General features: G+C 32.5%; 1 protein-coding gene across 1 annotated transcript in view; it reads left to right on the top strand.

Annotated features, from left to right (window-relative positions):
* The first annotated feature begins 534 nt into the window (after nt 1-534).
* Nucleotides 535-17,126, top strand: part of LOC117215698 — a 72,943-nt gene continuing 56,351 nt past the window's right edge. Inside the window, exon 1 of the mRNA XM_033462100.1 lies at nt 535-849. Within this exon, the coding sequence (XP_033317991.1) occupies nt 827-849 (23 nt within the window). The 5' untranslated portion in view covers nt 535-826. The remainder of the gene's footprint in view (nt 850-17,126) is intronic.

Consider the following 17,126-nt stretch of genomic DNA (forward strand, 5'->3'; position numbering starts at 1 on the left):
TCCATAAATGCCTCCCGTTTCTCACATGACCGGTAACGTGGTGCTTTCTCTCTCGCTTAAATCGGTCTATCGAGTTGCATGTAAGAAAAGAAGCAACAACAGGCAGCGTTCTAACAACCACCGACCGATCGTTCGATCCTTCTTCTCCTCCATCTCCCAGCGTCATCGTTTCTTCGTCCTTTCTTCGCGTGTATTTTCCTTCGTCCTCCACCTCAAGTCCCTGTAAGTACGTTCTTCTTCCCTCTCGGAGCGTAATTGCAGCGTCGTGCTTTCTTGCTCGCTTCAATCAGTCCTCCTCGTTGGATGTATGTACGTAACCAGGAGGACCATCGTCCTCGCGCTTCCACAGAGAACGTCTATCCTCTTGACTGCTTCTCTTATCCTCCACCTGCTAGCTCGTAAGGTTTTCCTTCTTTTCACGTGACTGAAGTAACTCGCTTTCTCGCTCAACTACACGATCCTCCGTCTTCCTCTTTCCTGTTCGAACTCGTGACTCGTCGGTCTTCGCTGGTGCCTCTCGCGGCACCTCTCGCTTTCACTCGTCCGTGTGAAGAGGCTATCGCAGGCCCTGAGAGCTCAGTATCCGCCGGACCGTCGCGTGGTTCGATGTCGTGCACGAAGCACGACTGGTGCTAAAGCCTGAGAAGAAGAAAGTGTTTTTCGCTTAGTCGTTACATCGGTACGTTCGTTTCTTTGCCGGTCTTTGGGTAAAAAGCTAAATCAGGCCTGTGGACACGCGTGACCTCTCTGGGAAAATTGTGATCACTTCGACAGTATCGAGACAAAGAAGTCTTATCAGGGTACCGTGCACCGTGCTCAATTGAACATGGGCAGATTCAATTCGTTCAGGTAAGGATTCTTCACTTGTTCCTTCGGAGTAACTACTCTGGTCTTGTTGGATGCTATGGAGTATGGTTATAAGGTCAACTAGGAGCTAGAGTCAATGGGTTTGGAAGGAATTAGTAACTGGCAAGGCATTTTCTTTTTGTTATCGTTGAAACGCGTATTTTGCAAATATCGCTGTGAGAGTTTTTGAATTTTTGATTTATTGTCTTGGGAAACAATTGATTTCGACGAAATTAATTGCCTTCTTTTGAAAGAATTCAGTAGTATGATCAATATAGCGATCCGAAAACTTAACCCCTTGGAATACCTCGCAAGCCGCTCATAATGATGCAGACAATGGTCCGAATACGACGAAAATAAATTGTTAGAAACATGAATTTTAGTAGGTAAATTTAAAGGACTGACAATTGTCGAATATAGATTGCATATAACATTTTAATGCTCTTTATGCAATAAGATATCAAAGTATATAATGACTGCCAACAATTTTTAGTCTAAATTATTATTTTATTTCGATCGAAATTATATATTGAACTTTGTATAGATAATTTTAAACATTGCATTCAGTAAGCTATCATACATTACACGTTACGCTTGTGCAATAGGCTTTTACTTTCAAAAACCCGCTATCTTAATAGTATGATAATACTACCGTACCTATCCTCTGTCAGGGACTTCAGTGAGTCTTTCTTATATGTATTCTGACAGCCACTAAGGAAATATGTTGCTTAAAGAAATTGCGAGACGAAGGGTTGATCCGCGACGTTTGTTCCACGTAGAATACGTGGAGAATTACGGAAGTGACTCAAATAAAAAATTTGGCATTTTGGCACTTACTTTGTATCTTTTTCTGACCAATATTGAAATGACATATATTCGCTTTCAAAAGAAGTAATTAAGGGTTAAATATTTTAGCAGGGATGTATCTAACAACTTTAGATTATTACAAAATTTGGAACAACAGAAATAGAAATATATAATGAAGATAATAGAAATATTTAATAATAATAATAAAAAAGAAAGAAAATCACGAAATATTACTTTAGAGAATGCGCATTCATTTATTCTAGTATTTTTATTTATAAATTTATATTTACAGCTTTTTACATAAATATTTACAGTTCAAAAATAGCAAAGCAAAACGATTAATGTCCAAGAATATTTTTGAGATTCCTATTTTTATTATTCCCAATTGAAAAACTGAAGCATTCTCTAACAGATATAATTTGCAATCAAATTATTTATGAAATATCATGCAAATGTAATATCACATTTACCAAGAGAAAGTGTTTTCTTATTTTATGACTGAATTTAGCAACACTCAATGATATTTCTGAGATTGACTTGTTACTTTAAACAAAGCATTTTGTCCACGAATTAGCTCAAAATATATTTATAAATAAATCGATATTTTATATGACCTCCTTTTGCCTTCTCAGAAGCGGCTGTTCTTCTGAGAAAGTTGCCGAATAACTTTTTAATAAACTTGTTCAGCATTTTCTATCATTTTCTCCTCAATACTTCAAACAGCTGATTCCCATTTTTCACATTTTTAACTTTCTTTCCGTTCCTGACTCATTTTAGACAATTTTATACGTATTGTGCATTATTGCGTTATTTATCCCTTCTAGCTCTACCTCTGTAGCATTCTGTAGCCGGATTTTATATCTGTAATTTCTTACCGTAAATACGAAAGATAAAGATCTTTGCTCAGAAGTAGTTTCTAATACAATTCTATAAGTATTTTGAATATTCTATGCAATTTCATACAAGTGCTATGGATTTTTAACCAAGAAATATAAAACTTATGTCGAAAAAGTTAAGATGAAAGGAACATGGAAGAATATAATGTAGAAGGAAAAACAAATATCCACATATTTTATAAAGAATCGTTCGAAAGAATGCCAAAAAATAAGTCACTATGAATCTGCAAAAGTTGCCTGAAAAATGCCGAATTGCTAATTTTGATTCCGGTAATCCCAGTATCACAGACTTAAACGGAGATTTAAACACGAAACGACTAACGCGAGGCAAAAACTATCTAAAAATTCATTTACATAATCCATGGCCTAAAAAACAGTCCACCAAAAATATTTCGTCGTGATCAGAAGACCGGCAAACACATACAGGCTGACTTTTGCACAACACCAGTGTGTGTACGTGTTCGAGTCTAATAAGGAGAGACACAGTCGAACTGACCGAAGTCTGACTGGAATAGGGTCTCGGCTTCGAAGGCTGATGCACGGTGAATCCTCGACGGAGGCTCGTTGCGTGTATCTTTAATTGTGCTCGGTTGCCTAAGATCTGACGTGTATCAACGTAACGAGTTAAGTAACGCGTGGGCGTTCAGTGTGTACGCGATATAGAAATGTCAGATTTCTCATGGTAATCCCGTATGTTGTACCGTTGCGGATACCAAGCATCGCGAGTCATTTCTGTCGATTGTGTGTGCTCGTTGCGAGCGCGTGCAGGGAATCAGAATCGATCGTAAATTCGTCGACGGGACAGGAAGTGGACGTTCAACAGTGAAAGTCGACGGATACGTTTTTCAAATTTTCGAGTCACGAATCACGCTTCTTGACCCTCCTGCTGTTTAGTAGCACAGATAGAACGTTGCTGATAAAGATGAGTCGTTTGCTGGGTAAAGGGGAATCATTTTATTGTAATGATACGACGATGTGTAGCAATTGTTGTGTTATATTGGTGATTACCGGAATGATACGACCCGCATAACGGAACAGTTTCGGTTGTCAAACTGGCTCTATCAAGAGAAACTGTGGCTTACGCTAAGTTTAAAAGTTTCCGGATACCTGATTATTTTTAAGACGTATTTCAATTCCAAAATTAAAAGCAAGTAGATTCGTAATAGATTTATTTCTTTTATGATAATCGTAACTATATACGTTCATCAAAGTATTCGAACATATATTATCACAACAAATTTTTACGGATATATAATGTTCGTAATACGAAACCTTGTAAAATTCCACTAACACTGTACCGAGACACGACTATCCCAATTATATCGATAAGATTTGAAATCAATCTTGAATCAATTTGAAAATGTACATAAAAGTAGCAAGATATTCGTTGTAATCCTTTAAGTGAAAAAATTGAAAATACATCTTTTAGTGAAAAATTAGTATATAATACGAATAGTGGTCTTAAATATACATATAATCAGTGTTGAAAAGATGATATCTAAGTTCTGTTTCTAAAAACAAAATTTTATTTAATGCGATTAAATGAATTCCTGGTTCCATTTATCTGATCGTGAATTCCTACTATATGAAAGAAAAATCATAGGCGGAGCGGTGAATCAGTGAATTTCCATTATATGTGAACTCCACTTATGCACAAACTATTTTTCCGAATCCTACTCTAGCGTATTTGTTCGGATTTTTATTTTATTAAAGTATATCAGGAAATATTTCACATTTTCAAACGTGAGTTATTAAAATAGAATGAAGAGTAGAAACGTAAATAAGGAGAAAATATCGTAACGTTGTAATTAGTGTGGAGAAACCGTTCAGACGATGCATCTATATGGCAGCGTGAATCATATGTTCTTACTTAACTTATGCATAACGTTTATTGAGTAAACGATCGTACACTAAAGTGTATTTTTCTTGAACTAAAGAACATTGATTTCTATGAACTAAGTTCGCGTTTTACGATACTATATTCGTGATTTCTTATCGGGTATGAATAGTGTCGCTGAAATAAAATAAATAACGTTAGAGTAGTTAAAAATTAATATTTCGATAAACGATCTAAAAAAGTGTGAAAACGACAGACAGATGTACTTAACATTGTGTAGAATATCTTAACAATGTAAATATATTCATAGTAGAAAATAGAATACTAATTATACCAAATATTAATTTTTAACTTACTTTACTATCTCGAATCTGTTTATTACTGCCACATTTACTTAATTTTTTAATTGAAAATCAAAGGACATAAGCCAAATAATAAAATAGGAATTACGTTCATAATTATTAAAATTATAAGTAATTCATTGTACGTAATCCTTAAGGATTGACAAGTGTTAGTTACAAAATTTTCCCAACAATAGATTTGCATCACACAAACGTAATTACGATGTATTTGCTAAAGGAAGAGTAAGTTTTAACGACATGAACACTTTTCACTTGATTCAACAAAAGACGATAGAAACGAAAACGCGTCATTTCAAATGAGCTGTTGTCTTGTTAAATTTCCAGTAAACTATCTGACGTTAAATGTCGAAGGAATCATGAATCGATTTTCCTCGTGATTATCACTGATCGATCGTTGTAATTGAACCGTTTAATCGCCTATACACGCTACGTAATCCTTCTTTATATTCTTAGTAGTTAACCGTTATTATGAAGCTATTGTTTAAGATATAACGTAAGTTGCAAATTTTATAGTGCGTTGATAAAATCTTCCATAAATGGTAGGAGCGATCGATTGTCGTAAAGTTCTGCGCGTTGAAGTATGTAGAGCTTCCAGTGCAAGTAGTATGAGTCGCTATAGGTCAGACTCGAACGAATTCTCGCAACAGGTGAATTTTATATTTGATCTTATAGTACCTAGGCTTTTATTTTATACAAAACGATATAATAATTCATGTACAATAGCTTTCCTTGCCAAATTTGCGACTCTAAATAACGAATTGCTAAAAAATGAAGATGATATTTTTGTTACATACATGTAACGTTTGAAATATGCTCGAAAAAATTGTTTAAGTTAGGTCACCATAAAAATTACTTTACGGATTATTTATACGTTTAAAGAATTTCATGTAGAATATTTTTCTCATATGTGCGATTAAATTTTGAAAAGTACTTAATGTAAAATAAAGTTTAAATTAAATTACATTAAAAAACAATAAAAACAATAAAAATAGAAACAATAGAAACAATAGAAACAATAAAAAATTTTTTTAATTTTAGGATGATAATCAAGGCATAATTATTATTTTATAATAATTATAATTATTAATACTTTTAATATGTAAATGAAAAGATTTTAAATTGTACACGCTTGTCTGTGATGATATAATTGGGTACAGCGTGATTCTATGTGAAAAAAATAAATGAAAAATATGGAATTTTTTCATATGACGCTTCGTTTTTGAGAAAATCAAGTTTGAAAAGTTATTAAGTATACTTAACCTTGTCTAAATGCAGACTAAGCATGACTAAACAGTCAGCTGGAGATTATTACATATACGAAAATAAATCAAAAATGTGAGAATAAATTTTGTCCATTTAAGCTGTCAATTTTCTAGAAAATAAAGTTTGAACGCTTAAATGTTAAGAACTGGTCAGGCATACGATACGATCTCAAATTTATTTTTCTCTAAAAGAAAGCATTTTATGAAAAAATTTTATTCCATATTTCTAACTTATTTTTCCTCGTAGGGATCATCCTGTATCCCTTGTACCACCAGTTACGGAACATTGCGTATATATTTAAAAAAATTGCTACTAGACTTTAAGATCTAGTTGATCATTTAGAAACAAGTGCACTTTTGTGATATTTACACGTGTACGTACTGAAGAAACGTTTACTTCGCTGAATTTTGTAACATTATTCAAGTAAATAATTGTATTTAACAGTATTCTTATCGAATATTTAGATTAATTGGTGTGAAACTATTTGCGATAGAGAACTATCCGATAAAGTGAATTTCGATGTGTTTATAGCTACATGCATTTACGTAAAAATACATTCTATGGATCGTAAAAGTAGTAACGATTTAATTGAATAAAGAGGATTCTCTTGTTGCTGAGAATTACTGCGACTTGAATCACGAGAGTTTCCGAGAGATAAATTATACGAATATACGAAGAAAAATTCCAGAATCAGCCGTGGAGAACACGGTGAGTAAGAAAAGTATGCCTATTAACGAAAGTAGTTAAAATTCACTAAATTACCGAATATGTTTAATGAGTTTGATTTAGCAATAAATATTTTATTAATTTAGGGAACGAAATTGTTCAAATAATTATAAATTGTTTAAACAGCGTAAAGCATGTATTTCACAGCTTCTTTTTTATGAAACTTCAAGAATTTGAATTTATATTTGTCATACACAATTTACTTTAGACTTTTTATAATTCTAACAGATGCTTTTTTATTATTTTATATTATTTTATAATATTATAATAACGAAGTTTAGCATCAATACGCGAAACAACTTATTTTTAGAGCTTTGTTTCATTTTTGTTAGAATTGAAATGTCCTTATACTAGAGATACTAGTTTATATTTTTCTATGGGGAATTCATTTCGTGATTAGTAATATAGATTCCATTTTATAAGCATTACAGAAATTTTCCTGTAACTCAAAAATTAATAAACACTTTTTCGGTTAGCTATTCTACTTATTTATATCGAGAATCATTTTCCTTTTCATGATCGAATTACGCAATTACATAGTCGATAGTGTTAGACTCGTGATTTATAGCGAAATGATAGTGTACAGTGTACATTAAAGCATACAATTTTTCATTAAATGGATCGAATTAATGTGTTGCATAGTTTTTTGTCATCTTACCGTAGCCGACAACCTTTAATCCTTTCAATTACGGTATCCTATTCATTGCTTCCTTATTGAGAAGATATTGATCTCTCACTTTGAAGGACATAATCTGTATGATACACTATGGTAAAAAATGCGAATATTTATGAACATAAAAAATAAACGTTCTATAATTGAAATATACTAATATTTTGTAATAATTTACATATTTAAATAAATGTGTTTTGTAAATATAATTACGTTGTTATATTTTAGATACGAGCCATTGATCGTAGACAATTACATGTAATTAGCAACCTTCACGCAGTTTTGTTGGATACCGACAAGTGTGATATTAAATGAGCCATACGTAATAATTATAGAAAAATGCCATGAAATTTGTAAAACATTATAGTTCCGCGAAGTAAATGTATTATAACAGTAAAAGTTATCAGTAAAAGTTTACGAATCGTAAAAATTTAAATCAATATTTAATGAAATCTGGATACATAAGATTTTATATAAAAATTTGAATATTCCTATATAGCTTTCAGCAAAACCAGCTTGCCAAAACTTCGAAAACTTTCACGACAGAATAATTATTTCTTATGTAATTTTTCATTTCTATAATTCGGTAACAATTTGTACGTTCTAGCTTGAATCATTTGTAATTTTATCGAAGAAGCGTTAAATATTAATTTTGAAAGTGTATCGAAATTTTTATAAGGTATATGATTTAAGCGCTACAACGAACTCCACTGAATGTCTCTAATTATGTTCCAAGCTTGAGCGATTGTGTTTCGCAACGTTTAGTATGCATTATGTAAAATATAGAAGCTCATTATTTCATACATCGTTACCTTTATTATCATCACTATGGTAATTGTTATTTCTGGTATTTCATTTCAGTGTAGATTAAACATCGCGTTTTCTTTTTTTAATAATCCATATACGCTACTGTGGAAAAATCTGAGGCGTAGGAATCGAAATCTTTTACTCCAAATTGTTGGCTCATTTTGGAAAATATAGACTGAAGACATGCATGTACGAAATCGTTTAGAATGTGGCAAACAGGAAAAACTAAAGCCACAAACCAGTGCTTGGAGGTAATATAAATAGAATGGCAGGAACTAGTGAGTTTACTGAAAAACTATTACTCGAAATAGTTTTTCTTATCTAACAAGTAAAAAGAGGAAAACGAAAATGAACCAATAAAATTAGTACTAACTAATTACTAAATAGTAATTACTTATAAACCAGTGTTACACAGACTAAATATTACTAATTAATATTAAAAACGAAACAAATATTAATTATTAAATTAAGTACTTGAATTAAGTACTTTTTAAAACACACAAACAGAATTAAAATAACACCAAGTGTTTCTTAGTCAAATATTAATTCATGAAAGTGAAATATTTCCATTAGTAATAGTATTTTAAGCTTTTTGTTTGATTAGTTCAGTTATTTGGAACGTCTCAGAGGCATACATACTGTTAATAGTCTTAAGTAGGTATTTCTACAGGCATCGTGGACATAAGAGAAGCACGCTTTCACACGCACAATGTAAAAATATACTATCTTCCCCTCCATTTTGATACGTGTTTCTAGCTCGTTTAACACGAACGATATATTATATAAATAACATATCTACAAGAGTTTTCCATTGATAGAAAGTAAGCGTAAAAGTAAAGATTTATAGAAATCATGCGTGCACGTACAGTGAAATCTTTGCCATTCTCGTGCAAAAGTTCCGAATCTCATTTTACTTATCACGTGCCTTCTACCGAAAAATGTTAAGAACAGCGATTAAATTTAAGTTTCCTAAAAAATAATGAAAGGAAATTAATTGTATATATTGTATCGCTGTAATATAGGTATTTTTATAAAAATGGAGTTATGGTTAAAGTGCCTCCAAAAGTATTTTTAAACTGTGTATTATCATAGATCACCACAATAGTTACTATTATTATTACAAAGCATAATACTCTAAAATTAATTTTGGATTAAATTACTTAATTTTAACGGCCACTAATGACAATTAATGCGTAAAATGTAGAATGTAAATTAAAATTACATGTCGTGAACTAAAAGTAAGGGTACACAAAAATTTATTGAGATAGGATTAATAATACAAACATAAGTAAAGAAAATTAAGTAACGATATATTAATTTCTATTTTTATCTTCTAGTTTCGATAGGCAGTTTAATTTGGCGCATGGCGCGAAACGTTTGGCGCGAAACGTGGCGCAAAAGCAAACATGTCAGAGAATAAAATCAGAAATTAAGAGTGAAAAGATACATATGACATTATAAAACCGCGTGCACGCGTGGAAATAAAAGAAAAGCTCAAAATAGTAACAAATTTGTGTGCATTTGTTTCTAAAATTTAAGAGTGACTAAAAGAAAGAGCGACCAACTAAAATTACTGTAACTAAAATTGTAACTAAAATTACACTGTAGCACGTTATAGTATAATTCTTATTACCATATAAGACTATAAAGAAACGATAATTACGCAGTTTTTTTAATTTTTGCATTGCTTCTTCAATACTGCAGCACCAAAGTTAGCTATGATGTGTAATAGGAAGCGTTTTATGCAGTTTTTACTTGCTCATAAATCCGTTGTTTTGTATTAATCATTCTTTACGAAGTGCGGAATATACAAGATGTATTGAAGTGAAAGGAATTAGTTTTAAATGAGATTCTTCAAATTCCTCGATTAACATGCTCTAGGAATGTTGCGGTATTTTTCAGGTGACGCGATCAACTTATGTATTTTGACTGACTTCAAGAACAAATCGTTGTTATTATAATTGAAATTAATTCTCAGTAATTCCAAATAATTTTGTTTATACGATTGTTACTGAAAATTTAACTCACTCATTAGTATTAATTGAAATTTATCATTCAAATAATGGATCTAACTAAATTGTGTATCGTATACATTATCAAAATTTTCCTAATAATAATTTATTATAGGGAAAGTCCAATTCTTTTTAAATTGTAAGTTTCAAGAAACAGATACATCTGTACAAGTATATTATTATCAGACTTATTTACAAACTATTCTCTTTCCGCGCTATAAGCTCTATGTACTACATAAAATATTATACAATAAAAATAAAGTTCTTAATTTCTTCTTAATTACAGGCTAATAAAAAGTAGTACATACGAGTTTATGATCCCGAATTGTTTTCGAACATCATAGTAAAATAAAATGCACCAACAAAATGCTAAAATTATTTTTTGCTTCAGTCGAGAATCTTTTATTAGAAACTAATTTTTCTGTTATTCCTTCTAAAGAGATTACATACTTTGTTATATTATTTGCTTAATATCTTAAAGGATTATTTCTTATTTATAATATTTGTCTCATTCTTATCGCCATCCGTATTGTTTCCTACTGGCAACTTTTCATTCCTTCGATGATAATACTTTGCACATTCAGTCCTTTTTAAATGCTTTCTTCAGAGGAACTACCATAAAGCAAACTGCCCAATTTCATGCCATGATTTTAATATGAAAATCCGTGGCCTTATTCGCATGTAATAGTATTAACTACTTGTATTATGATATTGAGCCACAGTCGTCGTATAGATTATGGTTCAAATACAACAACGACAGATTGCATTCGTAATGAAGTTTTATTTTAACACTATCTTAAGCTTTATTAAGGACAATCAGACATAAATTACATACACTGTTCGAATACTTTACCTCTTTTGCCAAGTGCGAAATCATCCCCCATCATCGCACGAGCACTTTTTCGGCAGAAATACATCACATTCGACACGGTTTAGAAAATTACTCAAATGTCTTCTAAAAAATCTTAAGGTAATGAAATGGTCCAAACGACACTGCAAAATTCTAGGGTAAAAGATTTTCTAATATAATCAAAATTCTCGTGGCCCGTCCTTTATTTTGAACCTAACACTATAAGGATGTAATTTTAGGCGAAGTTCGTACATTATAATTGGACAAAACGATTAGAAAGATCTTAATGAAATTCTTCCTTTGAAATCTTGACATATAAAACTTCTTAAAATAGTCGAAACCCATGACCTCTTCTACGAACCTGATCGTTCTATTGTAGAGCTACGTGAATGCAGGTTTAGGAAACAATCGTACGTCACAATGGTAATTTAAACGACATTCGACAAAGTAGAGTCATATATTCAGAATTTTTAAATAAAAATCTTTCTGTAAGGTGAACTAATTCAAATGCATAGTCTCCTTTCATATTTTAATCTTGATCGTTCTACTGCAATTTACGGTAATTTTCAACTTGACTCGTGCCATTTTAACGCCATAGAAAACGCAATTTTACGAAAAGTTCGTGCCTATAAATATCGCAATGTTAACGTGAACGATACTTGACAAAAGAGTTAGAAAGATTAAAGAAATGCACATAAGATAGAAGGTCGCCCAAAATAATTGACTCATAGCCTGTCCTATATTTTAAGCCTGATGGTTCTCTTCGAACTATACGTATACGAGATACATATCTGAATATATGAGTGCAATTTTAAGAAATTGAACGTTATCAAGTGTATTCCGCGAGTCTGTGTTACGGTTATCGTCCCAGATGACGAACGTTACGACGATTAGTAATCTAATAATGCACGTGTTCGTTCTACCGTAAATCCACTACGGTTGTAAACACAGGTATCCTTACGGGAGTGCAACGTCCTTCGCGTTGTCTCTGTTGCAGAGGCGCACGTCCTCAGTTTCACCGGCGGCCGCGACAGGAAATTTTCAAACGACTCAACGGCAAAACGAAAAAATTACAGCTTGTCGAACGGAACTGACGAGTCAATGAACACTGGCGCGGTCACGGTTAGATTACATGCCTGCGGAAAGTAGCTTTCCGTGATATGTAGCTCGTTAATCATTTCACAGAATAGCGCGTATTTCGTTAGTCGCGACAACAGCGTAGCCAAGTAATCACGTTAGGTCCGTATCATTTGGCCGACACTGTTTTCACCGACAATTCATCGACGCTAAACTTCACCGATACTAGACTTCACCGACATCAGCTTTGACCGACAACAACAGTGACCGACATAGAGTTTAACCAACTGGTTACAGCGAGCTCGGCCAAAGTACGCATTTAGTTTCTAGTATTGTATCAGTTTGCGTTCCATTTTCGCCCGTATAACACGTGTAGCATTGATTTAACGTACATACGTAGGCGATGCTCGTTCGCTCCGCTCGCTCGAAAAAATCTAGTCGAAACGAATATCAATTTGCCGCGCGAGCGTACGAAAAGAAGACGTTACCGTCGAAAATCACGCCCTCCCTCTGAATTTGTATTAATTTAGACTATAATTCTCCTGGCGAGCGAGCAACGCTGACGACTCTACCACTCGCTGCTATCCATAAAACACAGTATGCCTTATTAACACGTTGACTGGCACGCGTGTTTTCAAAGAAATCTCCGTCAGGCCACGCGTACAGCAGTACCAAGCGTTCTCTGCTAGGTGCTCCCATCGATATTTTAGTAATGCGAGTCGCTCAAGCGGTGGTCTCAAGAATGATCTTTCGTTTCGTTTGTTCGCAACGTTAAAACCACTAGCTGTTGTCGAATATAACGAAGGAAAGTGTGGTATAGATTATTCCGACCAAATGGTTTCTTATGCCACCACAATCAGAAAAGGAATCAAATGGTACAGAAAACTTGGCATTCGATTCTTTCTGGGAATTTATGTTGCAAACGCTTTGACGGTTTACAAAATTGCAACAAGGAAAAATATAAATATTAGAATATTTAGACAATTGTTAGTTGGAAAATTATTAGGGTTGTCTGAAAATACAAAAAATCCTTGTCTTCGACGGAGTCGGCATAATATCGCCGTTCGGAAAAATGATTTCGGAAGAAGCATTAGACGCGCATGGAAACTATGTTATGCAAATAAAAGACGTCGAATGGACCGAACAAAGGCACGAAAGAATTTGAAGAAAACAACAACTTATTGTCCAAATTGTCCCGACCAACCTCGGCTATGTATAGAATGCTTTAAAGTTTTACATTCTAAATAACTTTTTTAATAAACCATTTTCGTATTTTTATTTTATAACAATTCAAATATTATTACAATTAATTGTTAATTAACAATTTATTATTGTGGAATATCTTTCCAAATACCTACGACGATCCTTCGCAAGTAGTCACCCGAATATGGGTTACGTGGTCGGACCAGAAACTTTGCTGACACCCGAATACGGGTGTCGTGGCGGTCAACGTGTTAAAACGTTTATATCGTCGATCATTGTCGTCGGTAAAATCTAGCGTGGATGAACTATGGTTAGTGTACCGTTCTCGATGAAAACTATATCGATCGATTCGGATCGGCGAAATAATCCGTACGCGATCATGTTCCTATAAATTTGACAACACTTCGTGTTTTTCCAACGTCGATTCGATGTCTTTGACCAAATAGCTCGAAATCGCGAGAGGAAGTTTTCACGCTCCTTGTGCGTTTATAAATTTGGTCCGTTCGCTTGAATATCGTTTGACTGTATCTGTATCATTGTGTTGAGAGCCACGTAAAACCGATACTAACAAAGTCCACTGTTATAAAGTATTTTTATTACAAATCAGCTTCTCAGCACTAGCTATCATAAATGAATATATGAACTATTTAGGAGCAAAAATGTTCTATCCTATTAAGTGAAGATTCCACAATTTTAATGCTAGGATGCATAGTTAGCAATTCTTCAAGAACAAAACAATTAACTTCGATCAGCTTAACTTCCGTGTAGTTGGTCAAAATAACCGACTTTAATGACATTAATTAATTCCATTAAATTGATTAATATTTCTTAGGAATCGTATGCAACTTACAATGACGCATTTTTGGAAATTTGAATAATTTCACGTAAAATATATAGATAGACGCTCGTGTTTCGTCTGAGATAAGCAGATACGTTTTTCTCTGGATGCCTTGTATAACGTGGTAGAAATGAGATAATAGATGGCAGAAGGAATAGATGTGATTTGTTCTACATAATACATGCTTCTCTCACACAGTCGTAAAGACACAACATCTTTGTTGCGGGTTGAAACTGTCATGTCTCAAATTGAAACCTGCATAGCATTGCGTGATGCAGAAAGCAAACGAGACACGTCAGAAGCGAATGAAATACGAACATGAAAGTACTGGCATAGATACACACTCAGAGTCTTAAGACTAGAACTATCAAATCTATTAAAGTAATAAGAACTCCAAATTCTTGACTTGGTAATTACCGGAAATAATATTATATTATAAAACAATAATAACATAATAAATATACTTTTTGTCGGCATATCTTTTTAATTTTAATCATCCATACATAGAATATGCAGGTACACGTTACAGACTGTTGTAGCGTTAACCATCAATTTGTATGAACATTATCACGATTATCTATCCCGGTACTATATCAGAGTGTAAAATATCGGTAATATTGAAAGTGAAGTCATACGAAGCGAACATAATATTTTTCTTGTCCCTGTATGACATAGTTATCTTTTCATCTGTATTTCATGTGATTAGGAAATGACTTCATGTGAAATAAAATTTACATTACATTAACATTTATCACGCGAAAGGCTTCCTTTCAACGAAAATTAGCATGTAATATGTTTCTAATTAAAAACTTAAATTTTAATCTGCATAGACGAAATTAGATACAAATAGTAGGACGAAGATTGATGTTTCGCAACAGAGCATTGCTTTAAAAAATATTATTGTTCTTAAAAAAAATAATAAAAAAGAGCAATCCGTGTGACTAGCAGATACGACTTGTTTAAATAAAAACTTTATTCAAACTTTCCTTGAATTAATTAAATGTGTTCGTCATTTTTTTTGAACAGATGATTCAGGAAGATATTTTCGTCGACACGTGCACGGAGATGAAACAAGTTTTTGTTTGAGATAACGCACATATTAACAAATATGAACGATTCATAATTATCATGATGCATTTCTAAGTAACAAATTAGATCATAAGGCAAAAGGTCAGTGCTGTCAGTGCCTGAAAAAAAATGACATTACGTCATTTTTTCTGTACAATCTTTTTGTTTCCTTCTACTATTTGTGATACCTGACAGTTTACACATTCACGTACAATACATACAGTAAAACTAAGAAAATCTGGATATATTTTAGATGCATTCGTCAGATACATTTTTCCATTATCATAACGAACCTCGAGTATCATTTTGAATCAATAGAATATATCAATTTCTTCCTCATCGTATACTAAAATTTTGTTATGCCCGTTATTCGTGACAGTTAAATCTCCGCACTGAAGCTCTTCTCATGCTTGTTTTTTTCTTTCAATATCTTATCGTACTTTAATGTTAACGACCTGCATAATCATATTGCACGATAGCTGCGAGCCGACATTGCTATAGCGAAAAAATGAAATCACTGAAAGTAGCACATTCTTTTTAATCTTATGATAGGATGAAAATTTTGAATTTTGAACTATAAGGTATTTATGAGGTCTATATAGCCGAATTTTCATTTTGTATCAGAAATAATTTTATCTTTTTCTTTTTAATGCGCTTACTAATATAGCGTATAGCGTATACTATAGTTGTATACACAGAGTGACTATCATTGAATATTATTCCCAAGGTATTTGTATAGTGACTCATAAAAGTATTCGTACTTCTAAGCACTTTTTATAATTATATCGTGTGTGTTATAGGAAACATTTTAAAATTCCATTAGCGCTGTAATAGGATTCGACTATTATGACTATATTAGTAATACTTGAAATAACTCTGAAAATATACATATATAGGAATTACAACACATTTAACACGTGCGTACATTTTGGAGATATGATAAAAGTATTTAACCAATCAATTATCATATTGTTAGTAACCGTCAACATTCAGTGGAATCGCCTTTAATATTTGTTGTATACTTAAGATTACCTACAATTTATATTGCGGGCTCGTGTTTTGTTAAATAATTTTTCTATGATAAGCGTTACAAATATTTTCGTTAGCCAGTGCATACACAATCATCGAAAATTAATTAATTGTTACGAAATTGTAACTGATTCTCACGCTTTATAACAATTTCGATCTATCGTATAGTTCTCGACTCGCAATAAAACATTTTTTATCATAAATCGTGATAGGTCACTGCCATGAAAAGGTATTGTCACCGCGAACAGACATCCGTGATAAAACGTTGCGATTATTTACAGTGTTCTTTGAATTTAGACTTAATCCTTGAAATTATATTTCAAACTCTTTTTGGTGTTTAACAAAGTTTCGAGCTATCGTAAGGGAAGTTTTATTTTAAATTTAAATTCCTTAATTTTACTCTGATGACGTCCCAACAAATGAAAGGATTTATAATGTTTCAAGAAAAATTTTTACACAGAATTAAAACAAGAGGTCATATATATTAACAACGACTCCATCATATTTACTAAAATTTAAGAAGTTTATTGATGTTTGAAAAATATAATTCAAATTACAGCAGGATGAATAAAAAAATCTATAAGCTAAAAAATTTGATACTTCGATATATTTATTCATCTTTCAGATTTATACATATTTTGTTTTATTTATTCGAATTGTTTTTTTTTTTTTTTGTTAGACTAAATACAACCAGAACATATTTGGCATTAATAAATTGGAAAAATTGCTTCTGCACCAGTACAAATACGAATTCATCTAAGAGTATAACAATCGTTTACCAAAATAATATTCTAAATTAAGACTTATGTAACATTGACAACTCAATGTACATATT

Source organism: Bombus bifarius, unplaced genomic scaffold (assembly GCF_011952205.1).
Source record: "Bombus bifarius isolate JDL3187 unplaced genomic scaffold, Bbif_JDL3187 scf7180000009772, whole genome shotgun sequence".
In the NCBI taxonomy this organism is placed as follows: Eukaryota; Metazoa; Arthropoda; class Insecta; order Hymenoptera; family Apidae; genus Bombus; species Bombus bifarius.